General features: G+C 46.8%; 1 protein-coding gene across 3 annotated transcripts in view; it reads left to right on the top strand.

Moving 5' to 3' along the window:
* Positions 1 to 13,744, top strand: part of CCDC73 (coiled-coil domain containing 73) — a 410,197-nt gene that overhangs the window by 125,910 nt on the left and 270,543 nt on the right. For all 3 annotated transcript variants that reach the window (XM_063944472.1, XM_063944471.1, XM_063944473.1), the window contains one exon: positions 1,068 to 1,139. In XM_063944472.1, coding sequence (XP_063800542.1) covers positions 1,068 to 1,139 — 72 coding nt within the window. The remainder of the gene's footprint in view (positions 1 to 1,067; positions 1,140 to 13,744) is intronic.

The following is a 13,744-nucleotide window of genomic DNA, read 5'->3' as shown; positions in this document are numbered from 1 at the left end:
AGCTTAATTGGTTTCTGACAAACATAAACACTAGTGTATATGTATGTGTGTCAGTGTGATAGGGAATAAGGGGGCTGATTCACACACAGGCTCTAATGGCACAGCCGATGCGTCTTTGTGCAAAATTATGCAAGAGCTGCAGGAGGCATCGTAAGTAAACAAAACTCCCGCCCATGGCTTCTCTTATCCACTGTTGCAGCTGAGGATGCAGCGTCTGATCAACTGCGTGAACAACGGAGATCTGAGTAATCCAGCAAAATCACGTCCCCAAACGGCAGCAGCATGTCAACCATGCTCCATTTTTTAGGGCACTGCGAGCAACGTCACAGGAGCAGATCTGTACATGCATTAGTAATGCTTCTGCGCATGCACAACTCAAAAAACATCAGACATTTACGTAAATCTCTGAATCAGGCCCATGGAGTGTAAGCTTCACTCTGGCACAGACTGATATGAAAGATTGAACGATTCTCTGCAGACTGTGTGTGTACTACATAATTATCTGTAAATTAATAAGGATTAAACACTGTCTCGTTCTTATCTAAAACTACATTTTATATTGCTCACTTAATACTATAAAACTTTTGATCCCAACTTTCTTTTAGCGGGGCCTCCAGTGAAAGTATGCCAATGTTAGGAGAGCCCAGAGGAAGCATTTCCCAATAGAGTGTATTGCAACCATCTTATGTGAGAAACAGATATATGTAGCCCTGACCCGTAGGTTCCACAGCTCTGCTGTAAAGTATTTGCCATTGAATCAGCTTACCCTCCAACTGAATCTTTTTGGCCGGAACAGTACCGTTTATTTATGGTCTGTACCGGCCAAAAGGGGCCTTGTACCGGGTTCAGCGTCTCCAGTAGTCCCGTAGAGTTAAATGGCAGCACCGCTGGCCCAAGCCCCCTTTACCCGTGGCCACGCCCCCCTTTCCTTTTTTGTACCGATTTCTGGCTCTGCAGTGTTAGAGGGTATGAATCAGCAATTCACTAAGAGACAGTTTGTTGCATCATGTCTGACTTTTCACTTTACAAATACCTTTTAATGTGATGGTTTTATTGTCCTTTATTAGGAATCCTTATCCAGTCAGGAAGAAATCTTAGAGAAGAGACACAAAGATGCGCTGGCTGTTTTAAAGAAACAGGTAATAAACATTAATGTCATTGAACTGTCTTCTGCAATAGATTTATGAGATAAGGATCATTGCTGTGTCCTTTAATCTTTTTAAGATTAATTAATATTTTTATAGGGGAAGGAAAGAAAAATTGTAAATTCATCATAACGAAAACCAAAATACAGTTATTGAACTTTGCATATATAATATATGACACAGAACTATCTCTTAACTTTATCCAATATTTGACATAATTAAGAGTCGACTGAAAAATGCACCAAGGGCTCTGTAAAAGTTAAAAACTATTTTCACTAAAATGTAAGATTTCGTTATGAATGGAATTCAGTAAAATATAATAAGATGTATAAATCAGTTTGCCTTTCATAAATCAAACCAGTTCCAACCTGTCCAGTCCTGATCTTCTCACTTCTATCTGCGTTTGATGGATCTACACTGAAGTGCCAAAATGGGATAGCAGGTAATGGTAGGTGGCGCCACCATACTGTGATGTCTTGGAGATGCCCAGACCTGCATCAGTTGTAATCTGACATTTCACTAGTCAGTTTGAACTCCAGCTATGCTGCTCATGACAAGGTGACGTGAATTATTGGAGTTTGAACGGGGCATGACAGTTGGTGACCGACGGATGGTTACATTTCTGAGGTTGTGCGGAGATTCAGCATTCCTTGATCTGTGGTGTCACATGTGTACAGGGAAAACCTCATGGAAGGCATTAACACCTACCGTCGACAGTGCAGTGGTCGACCACAGGTGCTTAATGATCGTGACCAGTGATATCTGTCCAGAATTGTCCATAGTAACAGACAAGCGACACTGGCTCAAATCACATCCACATTCAATGCAGGAAGTACCAGACACATTTACAGCAGGACAGTACAGCGTTCCTTAGCTTCCATGGGTTTTGGGAGCAGACCTACCATAGTGCCATTGGAGTTTCTGTAATGGGTGCGGTGCACACGGGCCCCTGGTCCAGGAGGGGCCCACACTGCACCTATTTCACCCATTTTAATACTTACCTTTCCGTAGTCCAGCGCCGGAAGCTGTGATCGTGCCGGAAATCGCAGCCAAAATGGCCGCCGCGCATGCGCGGTAGCCAAATTGGTCTCCAGATCATGGCGGACGCCATGTTTATGGAGACCTGCGCATGCGCAGTAGACTCCGGCACAATGCCGGAGTCTACAGCGCCGTGCAGAGGAGGGGGCCCACCCGGAGGTGCACACGGGCCCCTTCCTCTGTAGTAACGCCCCTGTCTAGTGCCTCACCTATTCTCGACCCTGGAGTACTGGCAACATGTGGCTTGATGAGTCATGATTCCAGTTGTTTTGGGCTGATGGTATGGTTTGGGTGTGGCGCAGACCCCATGATGCCATAGGCCCCAGTAGTCAACAATGTACCGTGCAGGCTGGTGGTGGTTCCATAATGGTGTGGGGTGTGTTCATGTAGCATGGGTTGGGTCTGCTGTTCCGTCTGAGTACGCCATTGACCGGTAACCATTACATTGCCTTGCTAGATGTCCATCTGCAGCCCTTCATGGACTTCATGTATCCCCACAATTATTGAATATTCCAACAGGATATTGCACGATATCATTGGTCCTACATTGTCCATAATTGTTTTGGGGAACATTCTGGAGAGTTACAACGAATGGTGTGGCCACCACATTTGCCCGACATAAACCCAATCAAGCATTTATGAGATGTGGTGAAGAGGTCCATTCGCACCCAATATCTTGCACCTGTAAATATCAGGAGCTGTCAGAAGTTATCCAGATGGCATGGGTCAACATCTCTGCAGAGGTCTTCTGTTCACTTGTGGATTCGATGCCACGTAAAGTTGCTGCACTTAGCTGGGCTAGAGGGGGCCCTAAATGATACTAGGGACCTATCCAGTGACTTTTGCCACTTTAGTGTTTGTGAATATCAAGCTCATGTAGGAGAGAGGAGTGCAGTAGCGGACCATTAGATCATCTGTGGAGGAACCTACCAACAGACTGGAGGTTTGTATGTTTAAGAGTATAAGTAAATGTTGGACCAGCCAGACCCTACTTATAATTGACTGAATGGTGGTTGGGGGCACTTGCTTCAAGTCAACTGACAGGTGGCTGCTGAGATACTGTGCCTGATTAATTTATTTTGATAGTGGGTGGCAGCAGGGATGGCCAGGTGTAAAAGAAAAACTTTAGGTTCCAGAGGGACTGAGATTTGGAGAATCATAGAGATCAAATTCTTAATTTCGGCCCAGAAACATGTTTTGGGCTGCTCCACCAGATGTGGAGAAATGTACCTTCTAGGGTGCAGCCTCTCCAACATCTGTCAGATAATCCCGGAATCTTATTTTTCAGTCGAGAGGGGACCAAGTACCTCTATAGAAGATTCTATATACATTCTCCGTTATTCTTACACAGATCAAGTTAGAGGCAGCTCCCTCTCTAATCACAGCCTAGTCGTCCGTATCTAAATACTCGCCTAGGTCCCACGTCCAAGCCAACTTGTGCAACAAGCTCAGAATGTAATGTCGAGATCAATCCAGCAGTGGAAGACTGACGGACACATAGCAATTTAACAGGAGTCAGGGGGCAATGAGCAAGATGGAGTTTAACTTTTGCTATGAAAATTTCGGAGCTGCAGGTATTGGAAAAAGATTTTAGAGGGTATTCGAAATTTAGATTGTATATCAGAAAATAGGGGAAAGGAGGTGTCACTACTCAAATCACTTAGCATTCTAAAACCACCTTCTAGCCAGGGGGAGAAAGCTAAAATAACCAGACCAAGGGGAAAATCCAGAGAGTTAAACGGAGTAACTGGGGTGGGAGGTGGAGAGAGGCCGAATGTTGGAACAGCAGCGTCCCATATCGATAGGTAATGGGAAACAATAAGGTGATTGTGAACCTTTTTCGGGCGATGAGTCCGTGGGAGAAAGCAGCCACAGAGCTTCTGCCTCAAAATTAACCCACACTATGGAGAAACCCAAGCTATTCCATTGGATGCAAGGATGCACTGAGCAAGCTGTACATAGAGGTAACAGCATTTAAAATTAGCGATGACCAGGCCACCCCACAGAGTAGATGTCAGGATGACTCGGATGCTTTCTCAAGGTTGCTTACCTGCCCAGATAAATCATGAGGTATAGAATTGAAGACATTTGAAGACGTAGGAGGAATCCTGGATAGGAAGGGTCTGGAAAAGGAATAGGAGTCCAGGCAGAATGTTCGTTTTAATAGTAGTGTTAATTCTGCTAATCCAGGATATAAAGTGGTGGGACCACAAAGCAGGTCTGACTTAATTTGGAAGAGTAAAGTAAGCCTGAAAGAGGTGGTGGCAGTGGCGTGTGGTAAGGTCAGTGGCTGGTGAGGCACTGCAGCCATAATGTCCGCCGAATCCTGCCGATGACCCCTACCGCCGCCGAGCCACTGCCCGCTACTGCTCCTGAGCCGATGCCCACTGCCACCACCAATGGCCTACAAACTCGCCCACCATCAACTGATCCAGCCCTCCGCCACTAATTTGCATCTCAGTCCGATGCCGCCAATGCCCGCTGCCTGCCTGCTCATTATACTTGTGATATATTGTACATTTTTATAGAAAAAGAAATAAAAATGAGTGTTTGGGACTGGGAAGGGAGTGGAAGTAAAGGACATGAATGCAATTTTGTTATCCAGGGCTTCCATTAACTTAACAGCACCGTGGATGTGGCGCTATTAAGTTTATGGAAGACCTGGACAACAAAATAACCAGCAGCGGGTGACAGGGAGAGGGTGACACCAGAGAGAGGGTGACAGCAGTGGGTGACAGGGAGTGGATGACGCCAGGGAGATGGTGACAGGAAAAGTGTGACGCCAGGAAGAGCGTGATGCCAGGGAGAGGGTCACCAGGGAGAGGGTGACAGCAGTGGGTGATGCCAAGGAGAAGGTGATGGGGAGGGTGATGCCAGGGAGAGGGTGGCAGCAGTGGGTGACGCCGGAGAAACGGTGGCTGTAGTGTGTGACAGGGAGAGGGTGATGCCAGGAAAAGGGTAACAGCAGTAGCAGTGGGTGAGAGTGTAAAACAGAGAAGTAAAAGGTGATGGGAACAGACAGTGAATGATAATTATATTGGTATTTACTTACATGGACCTGCCTGGGCCTAGAACTGCGGGGCTCGGCGGTGACAAGAGCAGCCTGAACAGGAATCCGGGGTCAGGAGAGAGAGAGAGTGAGAGAAGAGGGAAGAAGCGGGGGATCATGGCCCCTTTCCCCTTCTGGCCAGACTGGACTCACTGGGGTATATTTACTAAGGTCCCGATTTCATTCGAGTTGGCTTTTTGTTTCTAAGTGTGATCTCGGGAATTTACTAAACACAAATCTCGGCAGTGTTGGGGCTATTCGTATTGAGATACACTGCCGACCACACAAATACGAATCAATAGACCATCGGTCAAACACGGCTGTTATTTAATAGAACTCGGTAATTTACTAAGGATTTGTATTCTCAATCACTGCCGACAATAGCCAAACACTGCCGGGAAAGCATGGAATTCGTAAAAAAAAATTGAGCTTTCAAATAGACCTGCTTTTTGCTGGTGTGTTGTGATAGTCATGCATGGATCAGTGAGATCTGTGCATGCGAATCTGTGGAAAGGCTGTGAATGTGTTAAAATTTAAAAAAAGAAATGCGTGGGGTCCCCCATCTAAGTATAACTAGCCTCGAGCTCTTTGAGTGGATCCTGGTTGTTTAAATACTGGTAAAAAAATTGTACAGGGGTTCCCCGTATTTAGACAACCAGCACTAGGCTCTTAGTCCGGTCCTGGTTCCAAAAATATGAGGGACAAAAGATGTAGGGGTCCCCCGTATTTTTAAAACCAGCTCCGGGCTCCACTAGTCAGGGAGATAATGCCACAGCCGGGGAACACTTTTATATTGGTCCCTGCGGCCGTGGCATTACTCCCCCAACTAGTCACCTCTGGCCGGGGTTCCCTGGAGGAGTAGGGACCCCTTAAATCAAGGGGTCCCCCCCTCCAGGCACCCAAGGACCTGGGCGATGGGTGCCGGGCTGATAGCCATAAGTGTTTAAAAAAAATATATTGTTTTTTGTTGTGTAACTACAAGGCCCAGCAAGCCTCCCCCGCTTGCTGATACTTGGAGAACCACAAGTACCAGCATGCGGGGAAATAACGGGCCCGCTGGTACCTGTAGTTCTACAACAACAAAAATACCCAAATAAAAACACAACACACACACCGTGAAAGTAAAAATTTATTAAAACACACTTACGCACTCACACATACTTACCTACATCCAACGCCGAGAATCACGTCCACTTGTCCAGTAGAATCCAATTAGGGGTACCTGTAAAAATGAGAGAGAGAAAGAGAGAGATTACTTACCTACAACCTACGCCCAGTTCAGCTGTCAATCACCGCCGGCTGCCACAGCATGTGTACGGGCACACAGCGACGCGCCAATATATCGGTAGATTTATTGGCCGTCGGCTGTGCTGCAGGGCTGACGCGATATGTCTGTGAACGACGGAGTTCACAGACATATCGCCCGTACACACTGGCCGACGGACCCGCGATATATCGGCCAGTGTGTACCCACCTTAAGAGACCGACAGAGAGTGAAACAGAAAAATAGAGAAAGAAACAGAACAACAGAAATACAGAGGGGGGGGGGGGGTGGAGGAGGACTGACACTGACCCGGATGAAGGTGCAGCCAGCCTCCAGCTGTTCCTTTTCTCCAGCATCGGCCCGGCGCAGGGAGAGTGTGACACAGGAGGGGGGGACATCACGGCCTCCAGCTGCTCCTTCACTTAGGCATCGGTCCGGCGCAGGGAGAGCGTGCCACAGGAGGGGGCGGGGGGGGTGGCGGAAGCGCCCGCATCACATCACGGCCTCGGTCCGGCGCAGGGAGAGTGTGACACAGGAGGCATCACTTAGGCATCGGTCCGGCGCAGGCATCGGTCACATAGGCTTCGGTCCGGCGCAGGGAGAGTGTGACACAGGAGTGGGGGCGGAGGCGCCCGCATCACATCACCGAGGAGCTTACAGCGACGGGACAGGAGCTTACATGATGGGAGGTGAGCGCTCATACCGCAGCGTCTGGGTGATTGGACCAGTGGATCCAGCCCTGGATCCGCTGTCCAATCACATGTGCCCCTCTCAACGAGGCACTTATTCTAGTGCCGCTTTCATGTCCTTTATCAATGGGCTTTTAGAGCCCAGTGCTTGGCCCCGCCCCCCGCATTATCCCCATTCCCATTGACAACGGGAGGCACTGTTATCAGTGCCTCCAAAACTATTTAAATGTCTACAAATGAATACAAAAATATAACGAAGATACTTATGACACAGTATATGTGTCATAAGTATCTTCCTTGTATTGTTTCACTCAGTAATGACAGGGACTCAGTAATGACAGGGGAGCCACTGCCTCCCCTGCCTCCCCTGACTGCACGTCCCTGAGTGGTGGTAATGCTTGGTTATGAAAACACCCAGTAACTCAATCTTCTGAAGATGCCAACTGAATGGGAAGAGACGTTCCAATGAAGCTTTGTGTACTTGTGAAATGTGGAAGTCAAGGACTTCTGTCTTATCAAGGTTTATTTTATATCTGGAGACGTGACCATGCAATTCAAGTTTAGTCACGGTAAATGAAAGTGAGGCGAGCAGGTTTGTGATGGGCAGTAGGACATTATCCGCATATAGAGCTCTGTGGACCCAACACGAACCCTAGATATCTCCAAATTACTTTAGCCCTTATTCTGGCAGCCATAGATTCTATAACGATTAGTGGAGGAGGACAGGGCTGTTCTGATGTTGGCAGAGTACAAAAATACATACAGTATGCGCTTGAGAAAGCTGTATTATTTGTGATTTGTCAGGGTCAGGTGAAAACAGCTGATTAAAGTGACTGTGGCTATCTGTGCAGTTCTCTGATTGTTTTCTTCTGACTTCTCTATGATGATGATGATGATTATTATTATGTTTTTATTATTATTTATTATTTCTGCAGCGGGGTACACTGGTATTCCACAGGGAATAACATTGGGGTGTAGAGTTGGATCTTGATCCGAGGCACCAACAGGTTAAATCTTTGACTGTTCCCAAGATGCACTGCACTGCCTCCTCTATAACCCTGCCTCCAGGCACTGGAGCTCAGCTTGTAAGTTGGTGCCTGCAGTGCAGGCAGCTAAAATGCTGACATATAGTTGTCGAAGTCAAAAATATTACATACACAGCACATGTAAACTCCAAACATATGGGTCTCTGTCCGTGCGTTTTGCGCATATACGGTAGCATACGCATTCGCACAGAGAAGCCACAAAGACATATACAACATATTCATACAACACATAGACAAAACATGTTTAGCATCATTATGTATTAAATTATATAATTGAGTTTAACATCAGATATATATGTCATGCTTGGTAACAAAATAATCAGGGGAATGAGTGTGTTAATTTGATAGCTGTGGTTAAATTGTAGCACATTGCAACGATTAGTTATGATTAAATGTATGAATACAAAGGACTTTCTGAGACTTGAAACTGGCTTCACAGCATGACCCTGGGGGCAGACACATGTGTTTGTAACCTAGGACAAAAGCCCTCACACTGACCTATGAGCCGCTGAGTTCTTGAGAGGTCTGGCTCCTGGACCAATGGAAGAAGATGAAACCCACTTTTGTATGCACCCATTATTTTACTGTATAAAGGGACTCAGATGCCAGGCAGCTCTCTCTCTGATACATTCTCACACACACACTTACACAACACACACACACACACACACACACACACACACACACACACACACACACACACACACACACACACACACACACCATTCTTCTTGTGTAATTGTAACTCTGTAACCATCTATATACTGTACATATGTTATATTGTATGTATACCCTTTTAATATCAAATATATATATCTCTGAGCATTGGACCTCAGCCTATGTGTGCGAGTGCTTGTTTTCTCTTGAGGGACATAGGGGGTAATTCCAAGTTGATCGCAGCAGGAAATTTTTTAGCAGTTGGGCAAAACCATGTGCACTGCAGGGGGGATAGATATAACATGTGCAGAGAGAGTTAGATTTGGGTGTGGTGTGTTCAATCTGCAATCTAAATTGCAGTGTAAAAATAAAGCAGCCAGTATTTACCCTGCACAGAAACAATATAACCCACCCAAATCTAACTCTCTCTGCAAATGTTATATCTGCCCCCCCCCCCCTGCAGTGCACATGGTTTTGCCCAACTGCTAAAAAATTTCCTGCTGCGATCAACTTGGAATTACCCCCATAGTGTTTGCGATGTACAACGCACTTTTATCGTATATGGTAATAAGATGCGCCTTGCGACCGCAGCATATATTAATGCTGGCATTTTAAATATTTATTAGAAATAATCTAAATTCTCATAGTGCTGCGGCTCCCTCACCTCCCCCAGCGGTGCTGTATACCCTGGTTGCCGGGTACTTACAGCGGAGTCGCTCCGGTCTCATCAGGCACACGTACCGCTGCTGCTCTTCTGGATCGCGTGGCCGCACGATAGGGAGTAGGTAAGAGGGTCCCCCAGGCGGGACCCGCCGAAAACGCGATCGTGGTCTCCGGAGACAGACCGCGCCGCTGGCGTGGACAGTGTGGCCGTGAAGGGACCACACTATATCCACCAGTGCAAGGAGCACAGGTCGGATTTACTAAAATCCGTTTAGTACAGGCTCCATAGTACCCGGTGGTGAAGTCCAGCAGAGGGAATAAGGCTCTGACCTGTAGCCCCTCCACCAGCACCAGGCACCATCTACAGCAGATGTTCCCGCCCTGGAGCTGCATCTCTCTCTCTCCCTCACTCCCTGTCAGCGTTTGGGCACCATTACACAGAGCTGAGCTGATTCTGGGACTGCTGGGCACTGCCTCCTCTGTAAAGCTACCTGCCTCATCAGTGCTGTACATTTACAGGACACTTAAGTATTCTGCATGTCGTTTACACAGTGTTAGTTAAGAACAAGTGCATAACTACAGGAATGTTTAGTACAAGTATTCAGTGATATACATCCAGTATTTACTGTGCATTGTTATATCTGTGTCACAACTGAGGGCTGGAGCTGACAAGAGGAAGCCTCAGTTGTAGGGGCTGAGGTAAACTTAAACTTAGAGGGTTGAATCAGACCCCTAGACATGCAGATGATCTGCAGTAGAAATGGCCGAAGATGTGACCACGACAAATGAGGTAAAACTCTATGGTTTTTATTGAGCACAGTTCTTTAAACACAGCAGTAGTACTTTGCACGAATATAATGAATGCAGAAATAACCACAGTTCCTTAGAGCTTGCAGAATGGTGGATGCCACAGGGCACTGGTAATATCAGGTACAGTTCTTATAGGCCAAGAGTTGGTATGTTCTTAACCAGAGAACCCGTCTGCAGGATACAGAAGTAGAGATAAGGAACTAGTCAGCAGGTGGTCCTTAGAAGCTGGCAATACTGGGTAATGTGGTAGACTGCTGGGCGTACTGGATGGAACCGGTCAGATGACAAGGTAACAAGTACTGTGCTGGTATGATGCTAGAGTGCGTTGAAACAGTAGATACCCAGCGGCAGAGCACTGGTAATGTGAGGAGTCAAAACACCACTGTGAGCTTGGTGCTGGAAGCTGGTGTATCAATAGCCAGGAATGACAAAGGCAGAGCACTGGGGAGTAAGGCGGCACCGCAAGGTGGAAGGCTGGTGCGGGTCTCTAGTGGAGGTTGAGAACAGGAGCTGGAAACCTGTAACAGCAATGTTCACAGCAAGGAGAGACCTGGTAACACAAGGTTTGACAAGCCCAGACACAGGATATTTATACCTGCAGGGAGGCAGGCATTGGCTGAGCAATCATGCAGGTTTCAGTGGAGCAGCGGATTGGAGTAAAGTGAATCATGTGACTAAAACCAACATGGCTGCGCCCATGCAGCGCTTGGAGGGAAAAGTAAGTTTGAGAAAACCATGTGGAAAGTTCAGCAGTAATGGCGGCGGATGCCGCAGAGAGCAAGAGCCGCCACACAGACAACTTGTACACTGGAACTCCCAAGCGACATCAGAAGCCACGGCAGACAGTAGACGCTATCCTGATGACTCTGTGAATTGCAAACATAGGAGCGGCGGTGGAGGCCGCAGCGGGCCGGAGACGCCAATCTGAAAACAACATGAGGCCGCTGTGACAGCGCTGCGAGATGACAGGAGGGAAATACAGATTATGGATCTCAGCTACCCCGCTGAGATCCGACCCTGGAACGAGAATCCAGGATCTTGGCAACTTCATACTCAACACCACAAGTTTGGACTCTGGGCGCAGAGGGGAGCATTGAATGATATCGGTTCAGGATGACTGGTTTAAGGAGTGAAACTTGAAAAGTTCTAGGAATCTTCAGGAATGGAGGTAACAGAAGTTTGTAAGCCACAGGATTGATGACTTGGTCAATTTGAAAAGGACCTATATGCCGAGGAGCAAATTTCATGCTTGGCACCCAGACACGATCAACCACCTTGAGGGCAGGAATTGCCCTACGCTTCTTGTCAGCAAACTGCTTGTACCTGGATGACGCTTTTAGAAGGGCTGCATGAACATTTCTCCAGTTATTTAAAAACTGACAAAGAGTAATATCAGCTGCAGGCACCGATGTTGCTGGAAGTGGTTGGAATTCAGGAACTTTTGGGTGAAATCCGTAGTTGGAGAAAAATGGCGTGGAAGAAGAAGAAGAATGATACTGATTGTTGTGACAAAATTCGGCCCATGGAAGAAGTTGAACGCAATCATCTTCAGATGAAGACACATATATACGGAGGAAGGCCTCCAAGTCTTGATTCACTCGCTCTGTTTGCCCGTTGGTTTGGGGATGATAAGCTGTGGAAAACTTTAATTTGACTTGGAGGGCAAGGCACAAACTTTGCCAGAATTTGGCTACAAACTGAACACCCCTGTCAGAAATTATCTCCTCAGGGAGACCATGTAGTCTGAAGATTTCTTGAATGAAGACTTGAGCCAACTTAGAAGCTGATGGAAGACCAGTAAGTGAAATGAAATGAGCCATCTTGGTGAACTGGTCAACTACCACCCAGATGGTATTAAATTTATTACACATGGGAAGATCTGTAACAAAGTCCATCAATATATGAGTCCATGGACGATGAGGAACGGATAAAGGAACCAGATGCCCAGCGGGTGACTGGCGAGGTACTTTGTGTTGGGCACATTTTGGGCAAGATGCAATAAATTCGGTGATGTCCTTTTTAAGGGTCGGCCACCAGTAGGATCTGGCAACAAATTCAAAGGTCTTTTGGATGCCTTTATGTCCAGCGAAGCGAGAGGAATGTGCCTAATGCAAGAGCTTCCTTCTGAGGGCCAGTTTAACAAAACTTTTCCCTGGCGGGGGCGTAGAGTCCAACCTCACTGCGGAGAATGCCACTGGATCAATAATATAATGCTTGTCAGTAGACTCAGACTCATTTTCTTGCTCCCAGGAACGGGAAAGGGCATCAGCCTTGCGATTCTGTGACCCTGGACAAAACTGAAGTTTAAAGTCAAATCTTAAAGAGTGCCCACCTGGCCTGACGAGGGTTGAGACATTGAGCGCCTTTTAAATACAGAAGATTTTTGTGGTCCGTCTGAATGGTAACAGTATGTGAAGCTCCCTCTAACAAATATCTCCACTCCTCCAGAGCGAGTTTGATAGCCAAAAGTTCTTGATCGCCTATGGCGTAATTGTGTTCGGCAGGGGAGAACTTCCGTGAGAAGAAGCCACAAGGATGTAGATGACCATCATCGGCTCTCTGAGACAGGACTGCGCCAACTCCGACAGCAGAGGCATCTACCTCAAGGGTAAAAGGCGAGCAGGTATCTAGCTGTTTCAACACTGGAGCTGAGACAAATCTTTGTTTTAACAGATGAAAGGCTTGAGTGGCTTCTTCCGACCACTTGGAAAGATTAGCACCCTTCTTTGTAAGGGCAGTAACAGGCGCCACAATGGTGGAAAAGTCTCGAATAAATTTCCTATAATAATTGGCGAATCCTAAGAATCTTTGGATACCCTTGAGGGTTGTAGGTATCGGCCAATCACGAATAGCTTGAAGCTTTTCAGGATCCATCGCTAGCCTGGAACCAGACACAATGTATCTTAGAAACGGAATGGACTTTACTTCAAAGACACACTTCTCCAGCTTGCAGTAAAGATGGTTGGCATGAAGACAGGACAAGACCTCCTTCACCCAGAAATGATGTTCAGCCAAGTAATTAGCAAAGATAAGGATGTCATCGAGATAAACCACGGCATGACGATATAAGATATCTCTGAAGGTCTCGTTCACGAAGTGTTGGAACACAGCCGGAGCGTTACTGAGTCCGAAAGGCATGACGAGGTACTCGTAATGTCCATCACGGGTGTTAAATGCGGTTTTCCACTCGTCTCCCTTTCGGATGCAGATGAGGTTGTAAACACCCCTGAGATCTAATTTGGTAAAAATCGTGGCTCCACTTACGCGGTCAAATAATTTGGTAATGAGATGTAGAGGGTACCAATTTTTCACAGTAATTTCATTCAGACCACGGTAATCTATACATGGCCGCCGGCCCCATCCTTCTTCTTGACGAAGAAGAA

The sequence above is a fragment of the Pseudophryne corroboree genome, chromosome 11 (genome assembly GCF_028390025.1).
Source record: "Pseudophryne corroboree isolate aPseCor3 chromosome 11, aPseCor3.hap2, whole genome shotgun sequence".
Lineage (NCBI taxonomy): Eukaryota > Metazoa > Chordata > Amphibia > Anura > Myobatrachidae > Pseudophryne > Pseudophryne corroboree.
The sequence above is the reverse complement of the archived record's forward strand: the minus strand, read 5'-3'. Positions and strand labels throughout refer to the sequence as shown.